General features: G+C 39.2%; 1 protein-coding gene across 3 annotated transcripts; it reads right to left on the bottom strand.

The window, feature by feature from the left end:
* Positions 1-1,142: 1,142 nt before the first annotated feature.
* LOC125906028 (GRAM domain-containing protein 2B-like) lies at positions 1,143-13,779 on the bottom strand. 3 transcript variants are annotated; one of them, XM_049604400.1, is made up of 14 exons: positions 13,524-13,779; positions 13,075-13,200; positions 10,799-10,886; positions 10,637-10,706; positions 10,457-10,560; positions 10,279-10,374; positions 10,123-10,194; positions 8,674-8,754; positions 8,396-8,507; positions 7,877-7,993; positions 6,344-6,416; positions 6,109-6,213; positions 5,886-5,970; positions 1,143-2,030 (listed from the first exon to the last, which is right to left on the bottom strand). In XM_049604400.1, the coding sequence occupies exons 1-14, from the start codon at positions 13,616-13,618 to the stop codon at positions 1,992-1,994; spliced, it is 1,263 nt and encodes a 420-aa protein (XP_049460357.1). In that variant the 5' UTR covers positions 13,619-13,779; the 3' UTR covers positions 1,143-1,991. The 3 variants fall into 3 exon arrangements, 1 of the variants encoding a protein (XP_049460357.1); XR_007451732.1 differs by having other exon boundaries at positions 1,974-2,030; positions 6,109-6,170; positions 13,524-13,778; XR_007451733.1 differs by having other exon boundaries at positions 5,886-6,170.
* Between the last annotated feature and the right edge of the window lie 3,156 nt (positions 13,780-16,935).

The raw sequence follows: 16,935 nt of genomic DNA, 5'->3' as shown, positions 1-16,935 counted from the left end.
TCTACTTCATTGCAGAGGCAAATATTGTACTTCCTACTTCACTATATGTATTTTACAGCTTTATCTGATAGTCCCTTAACAAATTAAGATTTGACATACAAAACATCTGCAGAACTTTTAATGCAATGCATTGTAAGACATTAAACTACCCAAAAGCACAGACTTTTAGTCAGATGCAAATTGGGAGCAAGTTAATGCTGGGAATCATGTAATGTGACCTGTATTGATTAGAATAATCAGGGCAAGTTATCCCCCCTTTAAAAGTAAAACCAACAGAAGGGAGATGTCAGTAAAGTGCAGTTTGTACACGTCCACACCTGAGAAGTCCACTAAAGAAACTCAAAGGTCAAGTGTGTTGGATTTAGGGGCATCTTTTGACAGAAATTGAAGATAATATTCATAACTATGTTTTTTTTTTGTTGTTTGTTTTTTAAATCAGCTGAAAGTAAGAATCGTGTTTTCTATTATACAGAGCAGGTCCTCTCCCTCAGAGTCTGCCATGTTTTTCCTACAGCAGACCAAAAAGGACAAATCAAACACTTACTCTAGATGGGGCCAGTCACATTTTCATTTTATTGTGCCAACTGCTGTAGTTGTCCTACAAGCTAGGCACTCCGGAAAAGGTTCAGTTTTGTAACCTCAACACTTCATGCCACTGAATCCTATACACTGGACCTTTTGGTCTAAAATCGCCTGTGTGGGTTGACTCTAAAATATTACATACAAAATGTATGATGACTTTATAAAATATGATGCATTTTTATTGATTAAAACATTAACACCAGATTAACACCAGTAACAAATCAATGATATGTAACACTAACAGGGCTCACACTCCAAAATGAGTACTTTATTTTTGATACTTTCAGTACATTTCTGTGATACTATGTCCTTGTGTTGTCCAGACTTTTGCGTGTAATTGTGTATTTCTACACTGTAGTATTTCTACTTTTATTCAGGTAAACTGAAATTTTTTCCACACTGCCTGCTGGCACCTTTCTTATCATGTTAGCTGTGATCAGGTTACGTCAAAGCTTTCTGTCAATCATTTGCATTCATTTGTTTATGCTCTGCCGGTGTGTCACCTGACCGTGTGGCGACAAACTCACTGCTCACAAAAAATACAAATTCACTTCAATAGAAACCATATGAGAGACATTTATTTCAGGACTGCGATTCACACAACAGGTAAAGGCACAGACTGTGATCCGAATGTAAAAAAACCCACTACAGCTTAAAACATGAGCTCATTCTTTTCTGTTGCTCCTGAAATAATTAACAGCTCTTTAAATACACAAAAATCAAAGTTTCTGTAGAAATGTTCAGGACATGATTTATAAATTATGACCAGCTGAGAGGCTCTTCAATGAGCTGGAGTGGGCCAAATTTACAATATAAATACTAATTAAACTTTTCAATTTTCACTTAGCAAACCTCCCCTCACATAACCCTGACCGCCCCATTTCTATTTTCCAACACCACACACTGCAAGAGGCTGCCTTTTAATATATGTCATTAGCAGATATTGTACACACATCCCTATCTGAATGATGTATCTACATAACATAAATAAAATTCATCTAAAATTTAATTTTAACAAAAAAACATAAAAACAGCACACGTTGACCTTTTAAAGAAATGTTTTGAAAACATTGAAATATGACCTTTGGACCTTTAAAGAAAATTCCACTATTGTGATATGCAAAATAAAAGCTCTCAGATAAATACTGCACCGCATATATGCTGAAACTTCACTAACACTAACACACTGCTTCAGTTTAACCTCCAGCACAACATTTAGTTTAGAAAGAGTGAGAAAATAGTCCTGAGTGGAAAGAGGAAAGAAGCTATTATTGCACAATTTAAAGTTCAGACAGTTTTAAGAAAGCTTTCTATGTGAGCCCTCCAACAAAACTATTACCACATCTGATCACTGCTGATAAAAATACAACATTTCTAATAAGAAAAGTAAAGCTTCTGTCTGTCTTCTTTTAAGTCTCTTCAAGTAGCTTCCGGAGGCTTCTTTGGATCTAGGATTTAAAAGATGAAGGTCATTAGAAAACATTCAAATTACCGCCTCGTGGCTGTATGCCTCCACGCACCAGTGAAGTTTCTCTTACAGTTTACATCCATGTCTGTGAAAACATGGATGCTTCACACACATCTTCCCCCGACAGTAAAGGCAATCTGTACAATCAGCACAGTTTCAAGGTGTACACACAAGATTGGTGTCACCAGTTCAGTATCTGACCAAATATCTCCCTGTCTGTGCCTGAGATATGACACTGAATAACTGCCAGGAAAGAGTTTTTGCAGAACATTATGAGTAGTGTGTCCTCCGACGCATCAGTAGTGAATTTAGTATGTCCTTTCAGATTTTAATGCATCAGGGACGCAAGACGCATACCTAGCAACATCACTGGGTCTGTATGCGACATTCAGAGCATTAATATAGCAGCAAACCAGTATTTGCTATATAAAGACATACAGCAGTAATGGAGTCCTGAGCAGAGAATGTAGTCACACTGCCTCTGTGTGTGTTGTATCCAAGCTTGTCTGCGGTCTGTTGTGGTAAACCGATCTGGCCGTGTGTGCACGTGAGTGCATGTGTGTACCCCACTGGCTAGCTCATTGCCACCGCTCTCCACTGTGCTCATACAGCGTTACCAGCCCCCGGTTGCTGCTGCTGGCTCAGTCACCTCCATGCTGAGAACCACGTGCAGGCAACTCATACACTCTGAATTTCACATAGAGCCCCTTTAAATTACTATTAACTATAAAGTACTGCAGATAATTCCACTGACTTCTTCAAAGGAAGGTTTGAAATTTTGGGGAAAAAAACTCGAGGAAACCAATACCACTCATATATCTACAGGTACAGCCAGCAGCTGGTTAGCTTAGCTTAGCATAAAGACTGGAAACAGGTGGAAACAGCTAGCCTGGCTCTGTCTGATGCTGCCTTTCAGAAGCTATGGTTTGTGACAAAAAATTAAAAAAAAATCCTCAACTGATAAATACTGAAAAATTCAGAAATCATTCTACATGTGGTGGAGATCAGTTTTTTATTTTTACCACTAACAACAGTCAACAGACAGGTCAACAGGTTTGGCAGACTCTTTTCACTGAACACATGACTCAGCAAAACCTGCAGTCTGAAAGGAAACAACTATACTGATAACCAATCAGATCTGTAGTTCAAGCACTAATGGAGGTCTCAGATGATGCACCCTGACACAAAGACAAAACATCATAGTCTTAGAGTCAGCATACTGATAACATGGATCAATTCCTCCTCCCTCCACTCTACCCTGCCTCACTACTTTTGGGATTTACTGATAACATGGAAGCACTGGCATTAAATTTGTTTGCCTCGACCCACAACTACGCACATTCTACAACAACGACATTCCTGATAATGAAAAAGACAAGAACCAAGAGCAGCTCTCTTCTGTCCAGGCTGATGACACTGACAAGGCCAACAAGGTCACCAAAAGTTGGCGTCTTCAGTTTATAGTGACTGGATGTATTTAAACAAAAATAAAGATTACAGTGTGTAAGATTTAAGGGGATTTACTGGCATCTAGTGGTGAGAATTGCAGATTGTAACCACCTGAAACTTCTTTGTTCATCAGGTTTTTAAACGGGAGGCAAATTATTCGCAATTACTCTTCCTTTTCAAAACAAACAAACAAACCCAGTGATTTAAACCGGTAAAATCACTAAATAAAGCAGTTTCATGCTACAAATTGGTGTTTCTCAGATGCTGCTAAGGCTCATTTATATTGCCTTTACGTATGGAAAAAGATTTGTCCATTTTAAACATCATAAATGTTCACATACTTCCATGCGTCCTTTATGATAGCATAGATACAGCCAATAGATCGCACTAGAGGATGGAGTCCAAAGTTTCTGACAACAACAAACGAGACAAGGACAGAAAATTCTTTTCACTATATTTCAGATTTGTTCAGTTCCGTCATTATTGAAATTTCCTAATCTTCTCCTACAGTTGTATCTCGCTTGAACTATGTGACACTGCCTCCATGATCTCCAGTGGTATTGCTCCATTTCGTCAGTATTTGTAAGCTTTCAGAAAACGTGAACAAATATGGACAAAATGAACGCAAAGTGCGAACAGAAAGTTCCATGACTTAAAAGGATATTGTATAGTGTTTTCAGTTGTTTATTGGCAAAAATCGATGTCTGCATTCATAAATATGTCATATGTCTTATTCTCGTAAAAGAAGAATTTTGGATTTGTTTGTACATTGGGCGGGTAAGTCATTTGGGGGGTTCCATAACGTTTCGCCATCTTGAGAAGACATCCCCCAGCAAGGGACATATAGCACCACCAGGGAATAGCCCTGCCTTTGGCGTTTTCGTTCAGAGCCAGGCCAGTGCGCTGAGAAGCTGAAGGAGAGGAGCTTCGCAACTACCCCAGCACCGCTGCAGCATAACAAAGTAGACTGAGCTGAGTAGTGATGCGCGGGTCGACCTGTAACCCGCGGGACCCACAAATGGACCTGCGGGTCGGGCAGCAGTGATCGTCTGTCAAATCGGTCTGTAAATGATATTTTGACATTATTATTATAATCTATTACTGTCATGGCATCCAAAGGTACTGATGCATTGAGCAGGTGACAGTCCGCGGTCGTTTTCAAAACACACGTGTGTCACGCACTCCAAAAGAAACTTGTTGAAACTTTAAACAATAATTTATTGTACAAAATGGGGGAAACAAAAGTTGACAAAAACGGTTCCATAATTTATATTAAATTCAAAAGATAACAAAAAACCAGCTACAAGTTAGAGGGAATAGTGATAAAGTGGCAAAACTTGGCATTGATCCACAGCCTCAGACGGATGCGCTCAAGCGAGCTGTGAGCACAAGCTCAGTTGGTAGGCTATACTATATTTTCACATTTTTAACAATGCAATTTAAAAGTTCTGATTTTTATTGATAACCTACATTTACCAACAACAAAAAGACTACATTAACACCAAAAAAAGTAAAAAAAAATAACTAATTAAAAAAACGAATATCGAATACCAAATTTTCATAACGAATACCTACCCATAGAAACGAATATTCGAATATCCGAATAGTTGGGTACAGCCCTAGAATACTCCATGAAGTATCGGATGACATGGTTTCATCTATGTTATCACAGCTTTTTGTTACACAGCTGCTACCGTTGTTGCAATATGCGTTTGAAAGTGAGGCGCTAGAGTGCGTTTATGAATGCAATGTACGATTTCAACGTTTGATGGGAGAAATTCCTACACACTGTGGCTTTAAGATCCAGACATTCTGGAGGTTTTTAGCAGGAGCTGAATCATCCACAGAGGCCTCTTCCTCTCCAAAACAAACAGACCTAGTCATTTAAACCGGTAAAAACAAAACAACAAAAAGCCCTATCTAGAGCCAATCTTTGGTTTGTCTAATCTATGTCTGTAGAAACATAATGGTAAAACATGGTAATGTCTATAAACGAGGACCTGCTCTCTATGTAGACATAAACAGCTAAGGTGACAAAAACACAACAATTCTTATTTTCAGGTAATTATACATTAAAGAAAACAAACTTAGGATATTATATTCCAGGCAGGTAACAGAGTGTTACAGACTTTCCAGTGTAACTCGCAGCAAGAATGCAAATAAATGTGAACTATTATTTTACTGTGACAAAAAATACATTATCAATCATTTTGGTTAATAGCTGCACTTCAGTAAGAAATCTTACCCTTCTTATCTTAACATTGTGAAATGTTTTTGAGTATGTAAACCAATTCATTACAATACATGATGTAATTAAACTACTGAATATAATAAGAGATATTTCAGTCACCACATTTGCTGTGCAGGTACATGCAACTGGACAAACCTTTTCCAGCTTAAACAAGTTGGTTGAAAGTTCTCCATAAATCTCAGCATTCACTTCTTCCTGGGGCCTGTGGCTCACTGCGTTTCTGCAACAACATTTGCACTAAAATCACAAACCAAATGAAGCGTGATGCTGCATTACAAAAAAAAAAAAGAAAATAAAACTGTAAGAGCGCATTTGTTCATTGTTTGGTACACCTCAATTATGTGACTCTGGCTCTTACTCATTACGAATGTGTTCCCCCATGGACACCAAGGAGTTCAAACGATGCTCAAGAGCCACAATCTTGAAAGCCATGTAACAGGAGGACAAGACAAGAATACTAACTCTGTGAAGAGACACGCATACACATCAAACACTCAAACAGAGGACAGCTGCTAACACGCCCAAATAATGGAAATTAATCCAACAACTGTCTGGTCTGAGTCTCATATTACACATAATGAAAGGTTACTCACAAAAACAAATAGATGAGGAGGATGGCTTGTAACGACATGGGCTGCGAGGGTTTGTCTTTGAGCTTTGTAGACCCTACAAGGAAAAGCAGAAAGAGAAATGTTGATGGCAACAAATAAATAAGCTGCAAACTTTTAAGGAATATTCTGACATTTTAAGAGAGATGTTTTTTTTTGTTTTGTTTTCATGTGTTACGTGAGAAGATCAATACCACTCTCATGTCTGCACTGCCCATATGAAGCAGGTTAGCTCAGCTTCACATAAAGACTGGAAACGGGGGGAAACAGCTAGCCTGCCTCAGTCCAAAGAGAATAAAATCCCATTCCAGTCCCCATAAGAACATATTGGCATTGAACCATGAATACCTTATATTTGCACGTTTCATACGTATCATATCACTGTTTCTAAAGCGATGTAGTACATGAGCTGACTAAATCATCAGGAGGTGGAGGGGATGCTGGATGTCGTGACACCTAGGTGAGATGCCTGCCAAGCTGCAGCCCACTGTTTGACACCAACAACCAACAAAAACAGTTGTGATTTAGAGAGTCATTGCTGTGTTTCCGGCATTTCTTTTGGGCTTCAAATATGGGTGTTTTGCAGCAACCCCTTGCTGCTTTTCCAGCAGATAGTGCCATGGAAAGCAGTTGTTCTTTACCAAGACATGGTGTCATGGGGTATTTTAAGCCAAAACATGATCTTTTCTGTCTACCAAGTTGCAGACCACTGGTTGTTGTGTAACAACCCTTCACTGTTTGAACCCCCAGACCGGTTATTTCAAGCCAAAACCTTTTCCTAAGGATAACCAAGGGGTTCCTGTGCCTAAACCTAAGCATGTTTACCACATTGTTTTTTCTGTTGTTTGGGTTGCAAAATCCAACTGACAGCACCTTTAATGCTCACCAATTAATATATTGTTTGTTTAATTTGTACAAAAATTGAAGTGTAAAAACAACAGCTTGGAGTCTCTGCTTTTGTTTTTATATTTTGTTTTTTGCGCAAATTAAGCCTTAAATGCATGGGTTTAAAATCCAAACACTTCTACATCCCTCCTGGTACTTATTATTTATTCTTTTACAGTTCATGCTCTCATGTATGCATAAAAAAAAACTGTAGCATAAAAACTGGAAACTGGAGGGAAAGCGAGCTGTCCAAAGGTAACAAAATCCACCTACTAGCAATTTTAAACCTCACTAATTAACACATTCTCTCTTGTGTGTTTAAGTGTAAAAAGAACACGTTGTGGTTTACCAAGGGGGTTTAATAGGCTACATTTGGAAGGATTCAGGCTAGCTGTTTCCCTCTGTTTCTAGTGTTTATGCTAAGCTAAGCTAACCACTTGATGGTGGTTCATTTTTATTCTGCAGACATGAGAGTGGTATCAATCTTCTCATCTAACACTCAGCAAGGCAGCGATAGCATTTGCCAAGAGGTTGAACTTTTTTTCCACTTCCTTCTGGGAAATACTGAAATCCAAAACTACAGAAGCATTAACAAAGCTTCTTTGAATTCAGAAATATCCAGTTTTAAACTACCGTTCTTGAGGGCAGCTCCGTGTTTTTGGCTTGGACTCTGGAGGTGAATGTCTGCGTGGACTGAAACCTCTCCGCTCTTCACTGCACTTAGAAATGTGTCAGGGAGGCTGGTGAAGTCTGCTCAAACAAACAGGAAAGAACCCGTGACTCCAGCTGCCCATAAGTAAATATTATAAACAGACGGATCAACAAGTGCTCTATGTTCACGTGTGAGTTAAAACAAAGCTGATCATCAACAATAAGCTGAAGATGCCTTTTATCGTTCAATAACATCACCACTGTTTTCATGCCAACTGTCTTCATGATAACAGAAAACAAAGCCTCAATGGTTCAAATTTCACTCGGCTTCGCTCCAGCTATTTGCAAACCAAAGACTGTCTGAGCTACAGTGACACCTGATACCCTAAACACATTTGGAGAGATAAAAACACTACAAAAGTGTGTACAGTAGATTAGTAAGTGTAAAGACGCTTTGTAATGACTAAGTATACATGAGAGGGATAAAGATGGAGCACACACCATTTATTTTGTCATAATCTGGAGTTTGAGAGCCGGAGCTGCTGCTCTCCATCATCTCCTGACGTCTTTGCTGCACAACCCCGTCCAGGTCGGAGAAGTCTGCAGAAAAATCCTGCAGTGCACATACAGGAAAATATACAATGGACACCACATGCAGAGAGGGTATTGTATAGCATGAGAATGAGGCAATTCTGTAGATCCTTCATCACAATGGAAAATATAAAACAATAAATACACCCTGTACAAACCCATAAAACTGGACAAACAGACTGACTGACCAGAGGAAGTGAGGATGGGCATTTCACTCTGAAGCTGGTTTCACAGGAGGAAATAACAGGGCTGTTACAAGTCTTATCCACCTGGAATCACAGAGTACACGCATTAGTTTGTACAAGAAAATATTTGTATTTTTTAAAGCAGTATTATTCATTGTTTTGTTTTTTCATTTTGTTTTTTTGGCCACCTCGTAACAAGCTTTTAACACACAAGTTAGCAATGTTAGCACCTTGGTGAATGTAAGTCTATTATTCACCTGCTTTTAGCTTTGTTTTTGGTCTCGACCACCTCCAGAGGGAAATATTAGTCTCTTTAATTGCTGAATGTTCCACTATGTTCACCAGCTATTAGCTAACATTAGCATTTGGTGCTGATCAGGTAGCAAACAGCAGATTTTTTCTAGAATTCATTTCTTTTTCAGAGGGATCATGCACCTTTGCATAAAGCCAGGCTACCTGTTTCCCCTTGTTTCCAGTCTTGATGCTAAGCTAACCTGATTGGCTGCTGGCAGTAGCTTCATAGTTAGCGTACAAACATGAGAGTGGTAACATTCTTTTCATCTAATGCAGGAAAACGGATAAGTGTGTCTCCCTAAATGTCAAAATACTTCTTTATTGTTAATGTATTATTGATTCTATTTGTGTTTTGTCCACAATACAGAGATATGGCATATACTGTGATGTAAAACAGAGAACTTTGGAATGCTGGAACCACCAAAATTTTAATATTTGTGCTTCAAGGGGCTCCGTGTGAAATTCACACAAGTTGTCTGCACATGGCTCTCAACATGGAGGTGGCTGAGCACTGTCATGTAACATCATGTAAACAAACAACTGAACATATCAGCTGTGAGCTCCAGATCATAGGCTAAAGACGTAACCTCTGAAAAGACAGGTGAGTGCTTGCTGTATTTCTGTTGTTTAGTTTTTTAAAAGAGAAAACACACATTTCATATTGTGATATTTACTGTAAATGACATACAATATAGCCAGCAGCAAGTAGGTTGTTCTAATGGTCATTACCAGAAACTTTCTGCTGCAGGTTTCCGGTTTGGATTCAGGTCATTGATTAGCGCATACACACACACACACACACACACACACACACACACACACACACACAAATATATATATATGTATATATATATGTATGAATATATAGATTGGGCAGGGTGGGTTTTTAAACACCCTGACCCGTGCATGAATATCAACCAGGGGGGAACACACTATATGTTTAGATTGCAAATAGTGGTTTACTGCCACATATCTGAATGTCACATACAGAACCTTTAAATGATCAATCAACTACCAAAATAGTTATCGATGAATTTTTTGTTGATTGACTAATCATCTATCTTCTTATTTTCACACTATAATGAAAATGTTTCAGAACACTTTAAATAGATGAATTCAATAAGAACAAATAAATGCTCAATAGAAGATGTTATTTACCTCCAGATGACCACAGACGGTCTTCAGAAGTTTGTAGGTGGTGTTTCGAGAGAGGAAGGACACAAACACATGCTGGAAAACATTGTTTTATTTTAGAATCACTTTTATGTTTATGTCAAAAGGGTTAAAAATGGATAGTGTCAACAGTCTTCTTACCTGGTCACAAGTAGTTTCAATCACGAGGGCGTTTGGCACTAATAATGCAGTTTTAGTTTTTTTGATAAATGTCACAGACAACACTGGGATTGAAATCTGGAGAAGACACCACTGCGTTAGGACACAGAATTCAGTCTTAAAACATGAACTTTATCACAGTTACAGTATCATACTGTACCTTTGTGTCTCTGCCAAAAACTTTGGAGTGGAAACAGATCCAGTGATCAGAGACGAACATTTTGCCCTGATATAAAATGTCTTTCTGCAGGGCACAAGTGTAACCTGTTGGGCACAGACAGACAAAATACTTGGTAACATGTATTTGCTTCTTTATGTGAGAGGAAAATTTGAAACTTACTTTGTCTGAGTGACTCATCTTTGCTGACCTCCTTGAATAACTTGTGATACTGAGCATTTGTCTTTGATAACTGAAAATAAACAGAGTAAGACAGTTTGATAAGAAACTGCAAAAACATGTAAAAGGTTAAGACTTTGGTGATTAGATTATAAGTGTCCATACTTGACTGGGCTGGGATTTCTTCCTTTCAAACTTTGTTTCACAGTCACTTGGACTCAGCATTGGAGAAAGCTGCTCCACAGGTTTCAATCTGACAAATGAAAAGGTCAATGTTTATGTTTATGTTTAAGTAGCAAGGTAACACCTGAAGAGGAGGACAGGTGGGACGAATGAGCTATTGTTGGACAGTTACAGCGTTGTAACTCGTGACACAAACGTGATTTGTGTTCTTGTGCTCACAGAAATGGAGTGTTGTGCAAAAGTAAATGTCCTTCATTTTGCTTTACATGGTGTCAGCTGTGGTTACATAAGGACTGCTTACACAGCAACAGAGACAATCTGTAAACAGCACTTTGGTCATGCAGGTATACACTTGTTAGGTGGAACTGCAAACATCAGTTAAATGAATCCAGGTTGAGCTACCTTATGATTTCATTCTCAAGAAAATACTCCTTATATAGTTTTGGATTTCCTCATAGTGTTGCTAAATTCATTTAAGCTTTTAAAATACAACAGAAGTTGAAAATGTATTAATGCTTTTGTCATAAAGGATACATTTTTATGTGAGAAGTGACACAGTTGATACCAATACAAAGATTTAGTTTCAGTAAGATTCAAGGAATCTATGTTAATTCCAGCTGTTTTAGCATGTTAGTTAGAATTCAATATTTTAGAGGAACATCAGTGGGCAGATTATGAGACAGTGGGTCCCTGGGCACAAAAATGCAGAAGGCCCAACCACCTCTCCTACATAGGAGCAAGACACGCAGACTTTACAGTTGTTTGGCCTCTTATTGTTGTGGTTTTGTGATTTTATGTGGTTGTTTTGCACCTCTTTGTTGCCATTTTGCATGTCTTCATGGTAATTTTGCATCTTTTTGTATTCATTTTGTGTCTCTTTGAAGCCATCTTGTGTTATACAGTGGTCATTTTATATCTCTGTATTCATTTCGCATCTCTTTGTATTCATTTTAAGTCTCTTTGCAGTCATTTTGCATTCCTTTTTTGGTGGAAATTTTGTCTTCTTCATGCATGTGCTTATATTATTTCATTCTTACTATGTGTTTGTAAGTGTGTGACCTTTGCATTCCCCTTTTGTAAACTTCCGTCATTACTTGACATCCATTCACTATAATCTCGCCTTCAAAGACAGTCCATTGACTGTAACAGATACAGCCGATTACCTAACATGTAACATTACCTAACTATTGCCATCTAACAGATGGCAATAGTTATGCTCCTCTGATATAATCAAGAAAACATAATTAAATCAGGAAAGCCCAAGAAAGCTACAATTGATTTCTCATCATCTAGTCTGAGAGAGTAGAGTGTAGGTATAAAGATGCCCTGTATTCACTGTTCTGGGCACAAACTCTGAGCTCTGAGCCTGAGGTTGCGCCTTCTCTATAGAGAATAGACTCTCGTGCATGAAGCTATTCAGTCTTGTTTGCTGACTCCCAAGCAGATCGAGTAAAAATTGCCACAACACTTTGTAGTTATTTTATGCCTCTTTGTAGTCATTTTGCCTCTTTGTAATCATTTTGTGTCTCTTTGTTGTGGTTTTGCCTCTTTTTGTAATTGTCCTGAGTGTCCTGGTGTCTCTTTGCAGCAGCATTGCTTTGTAGTCATTTCGTTGTGCTCATTTTGAGTACCTTCCTGATTTGTTTGTGTCTCTTCAAGTGATATTTTGTAGGTGAAGGCCAGAAGGGCCCATGACACATTGGGCCACTGGGCATGTGCCCAGCAGACCCATTCAGTAATCTGCCCATGGGTATATCCAATGATTATTTTCATTATTAAATCATTTTAAAAGTCTATACTCACAAATAGGCAATTCTACCGGTAATTGCTTTTCTTAATGTAAATCTAATGTCTAACTTGTGTGTATTTGTCCATGCAACTATACATGTTTATTCTTGTTCAAATGATCTTAATGAGATTACTTATTTAAAGGATTAAATAAATATAAAATAAAAATCTGCGAATAATTTTCTCAGTTAACTGTTAGAAAACAGTGGAAAACACCCAAAGTGACATCTTCAAATGTCTTGTTTTGTCCAACAAATATTCCAAAAATCAAAAATATTTTCTACAAAGGACATAAAGCAGAGAAAATCAGTGAAAGCAGCACTGAGGAAGCTTGAACAGAACTTTTTTGTTTGTTTGTTTGTTTTGCTTGTAAAAGAACGTAAACGATTAATCAACTGATCCTTTTAGCTGTAGTGGTTGTATTATGTTTATGAGCAGCCACTCAGAGGGCATCACATAACCTTCTTCACCTCATGCCAGTTGGTTTCCTTTTGCTCTCTGAGGGGTCTGTCTCTGAATCCAAACACAACAGAGGGTCTGCAGGTGAGCCTCCGCGCCTCCTCTGTCTCCTCTCACCTCCATGCTCCGCTTCAGACCTGAACACGTCACACAGACACTATTGTTTATGTCTGTACATCTATCACCGGCTCAAACGTGTCTTAACGCATTAAGTATGCAGGATACATGCAAGTTCTGCATGAAATAGCCACAGCAGACCATCAGCTATCCTTCATTATTAGAATGCATATGAAAATTTATTTCTTGTTGATGCAAAGTAAACCGATCTCCTGCCACGTATGCGCCCATTAGAAATGAGCACGGCCCTTTAATTTCAAAAAAGCAGGATGTGAATGCAAATAACCAGAATGCATTAGGCCTGGGAACCAGGGCCCTTCCTCTCCATCTTATCCACACTTACGTCAACCGATTCCCTCGGGAGTCCTTGTTGAAAAGTTGCTCCGGTGTGGATAACGGAGTCAGAGGTCTGTCCGCCTGCTCGGTCATCAGTACCATAGTTTTTTTATATTTCACATTTTACGCGTCCCCCTCCATCGGCTTCGACTGTTCGCCTGCATATAACACAGAGGCTTTAACAGGAAGCCTTGGCACGGAAAGTTTGGGAAGCTTGGCTTCGGTGGACCGAGAACTCTGGCAGAGGAGGAGCCGGGAAAGGGGAGGGAGCAGCAGGGAACAATATCAGGAACCAGAGGGGAGAAACTGGGGCTGTCTAAGTCGTGTAATAAAGCTTACAGAAACACACTATTCCCCTATAATAAAATCAGGAAATACCACTTTCCACAAAGTTGTATTTTGCGTAAAACCTCTGCGTAAAAAAGTCCCATAAGCTTTGAGTTAGCGATTAATAACACTCTTATTATTGTTAGTCAACTTCCTGCAAGTGTTAAACTGCTTTGCAAACTTCAGACGCTGGTGTTATAAAGGAGTGTATCTGAGAGAGACTTCCAGCAGGGGGCAGCAGAAACCAGGTGATGTCATGTCTGTATTTATCAAGTGTCACGTGAACCCTCTTACAGCGGGGGAGGGAGTAGTCAGATCTCTCAGTAGAACACTACATATCTCACATAAAGTACAGAAGTTGTATTAGGAAACACAGTGGTGGACAGTTAAGAAGTATATTTATTAAAGTACCGCTGTTAGCTACTTGTACTTTACTTGAGTATTCCCATTTTTTTTGCTACTTTACACACACTTGCCTTCAGAACTGCCTTAATTCTTTGTGGTGTAGATTCGACAAGGTGCTGGAAACATTCCTCAGAGATTTTGATCCATATTGACATGACAGCATCACACAGTTGCTGCAGATTTGTCAGCTGCACATCCATGATGTGAATCTCATGTTCCAACACACCCCAAAGGTGCTCTATTGGACTGAGGTCTGGTGACTGTGGAGGCCATTGGAGTACAGTGACCTCATTGTCGTGTTCAAGAAACCAGTTTGAGATGATTTGAGCTTTGTGACATGGTGCGTTATCCTGCTGGAAGTAGCCATCAGAAGATGGGTACACTGTGGTCATAAAGGGATGGACACGGTCAGCAACAATACTCGGGTAGGCTGTGGCATTTTAAACCATGCTGAGGTGGTACTAAGGGGCCCAAAGTGTGCCAAGAAAATATCCCCCACACCATTACACCACTACCACCACCACCAGCAGCCTAAATCATACAAGGCAGGATGGATCCATGCTTTCATGTTGTTTACACCAAATTGTGACCCGACCATCTAAATGTTGCAGCAGGAATCAAGACTCACCAGACCAGGCAACGTTTTTCCAATCTTCTAATGTCCAGTGGTGAGCCCATGTGAATTGTAGCCTCGGTTTCCCGTTCTTAGCTGACAGGAGTGGCACCTGGTGTGGTCCTCTGCTGCTGTAGCCCATCTGCTTCAAGGTTTGACGTGTTGTTCATTCAGAGATGGTCTTTCTATCGTCTTGAACCAGTCTGGCCATTCTCCTCTGACCCCTGACATCAACAAGGCATTTTCACCCAGAGAACTGCTGCTCCCTGGATATTTTCTCTTTTTCGGAACATCCTCTGTAAACCCTAGAGATGGTTGTGTGTGAAAATCCCAGTAGATCAGCAGTTTCTGAAACACTCAGACCAGCCCATCTGGCACCAACAACCATGCCACATTGAAAGTCACTTAAATCACCATTCTTCCTCATCCTAATACTCAGTTTGAACTTCAACAGGTCATCCTGACCGTGTCTACATGCCTAAATGTATCGAGTTGCTACCACATGATTGGCTGATTAGCTATTTGTGTTAATGAGCAGTTGAAAAGGCGGCACGGTCGTGCAGTGGTTAGCATTGTTGCCTCACAGCGAGAGGGTTCCTGGTTTGAACTCCAGGGTGAGGGAGCCCTTCTGTGCAGAGTTTGCATGTTGTCACTGTGTCAGTGCGGGTTATCTCCAGGTACTCCGGCTTCCTCCCACAGTCCAATGACATGCAGGTTAATTGGTAATTCTAAATAGCCCATAGGTGTCAATGTGAGCGTGAATGGTTGTCTGTCTCTACGTGTCAGCCCTGCGATAGTCTGGCGACCTGTCCAGGGTGTACCCTGCCTCTTGGCCAATGTCAGCTGGGATAGGCTCCAGCCCCCCCATGACCACCAACAGGATAAGCAGTTACAGAAAATGAATGAATGAATGAATGAATGAATGAGTAGTTGAACAGGTGTAGGCCTACCTAACAAAGTGGCAGGTGAGTGTACTTCTACTACACTGCATTTCAGAGGGAAATATTATAGGCTATGTTCTGCTGCAGTACATTCTTTTAAAGCATTAAGTTACTTTGCAGATTCAGATAAATAATACAACATCTAATCAACATATACATAATGACATACAGTATTAAATTCACATATATATTTTATATGATATACTGTATATATTTTATATACTTACTATATATTAGCAACATCACAGCACAGGATCATAAACACCTCATGAGGATAGTGAAAGTAGCGTCAAAATTCATAGGATCACCACCTCAGATACAGGACATTAACACCACCTGCTGCAGGAAGAACGCACTTTGTATTTTAAAGGACTCTTGTCATCCTGTTTACAGCCCTTTCTCTTATCTTTCCTCAGGGTTAGGGGTTAGTCTGCATTAGAGCTCGGACCTCCCGCCACAGAGATATTTTTTTTACCTCCAGGCAGTAGCACCTAAGGTCTGTGGATGCTGTGGATTATTTATGTCTATTATATGCTGCTATTATCTTAATTATATGTTGATATTGTTTTATTCTCAGGGTATGTATTTTTATTTGCTGGATTATTTATAGGTTTTAAGGGCTGACAGAGAGCCATGGCATAAAGTATTTCATTACATTGAATGTACATTCTACTTTTTTAATGCATATGACAATAAACCTCTTAGTAATTCTTCCACCACTGTACTTGAGTACAGTCTTTGCATCTTTCTGCTTTTCAGATTAAGATTTGAATATTAAAAAATATATATTCAATTATGAAATACAGTGTATTGGTTTCTTATTGCTTGTGATCTCTTACACAAAAGCAGTGTGACTGGGGCCCGTCAGGAAAGTCATCTGCATGGAAGAAGTATTTATTTCTTACACTATTTCTTTATTACACATATTGTGTTTTGTATGCCATGTACAGCACATGTTGAGCATGGAGCTAGATGACTTTTACAGCCAAAGGAAGGCAAGTTTAAATAAATATTGAATTAATGTTATATATCTAAAATGCGTGCATCTATAATGTTAGATTGAGGTGAGATACCTACAACCTGAATAATTAGAAAAATTAATCCACAATCCAAAAGTTATGTGCCTGAACTTT

Source organism: Epinephelus fuscoguttatus, linkage group LG18 (assembly GCF_011397635.1).
Source record: "Epinephelus fuscoguttatus linkage group LG18, E.fuscoguttatus.final_Chr_v1".
Taxonomy (NCBI): Eukaryota; Metazoa; Chordata; class Actinopteri; order Perciformes; family Serranidae; genus Epinephelus; species Epinephelus fuscoguttatus.
Note: the sequence above shows the minus strand (reverse complement) of the source record. Positions and strands in the feature narration are given on the sequence as shown.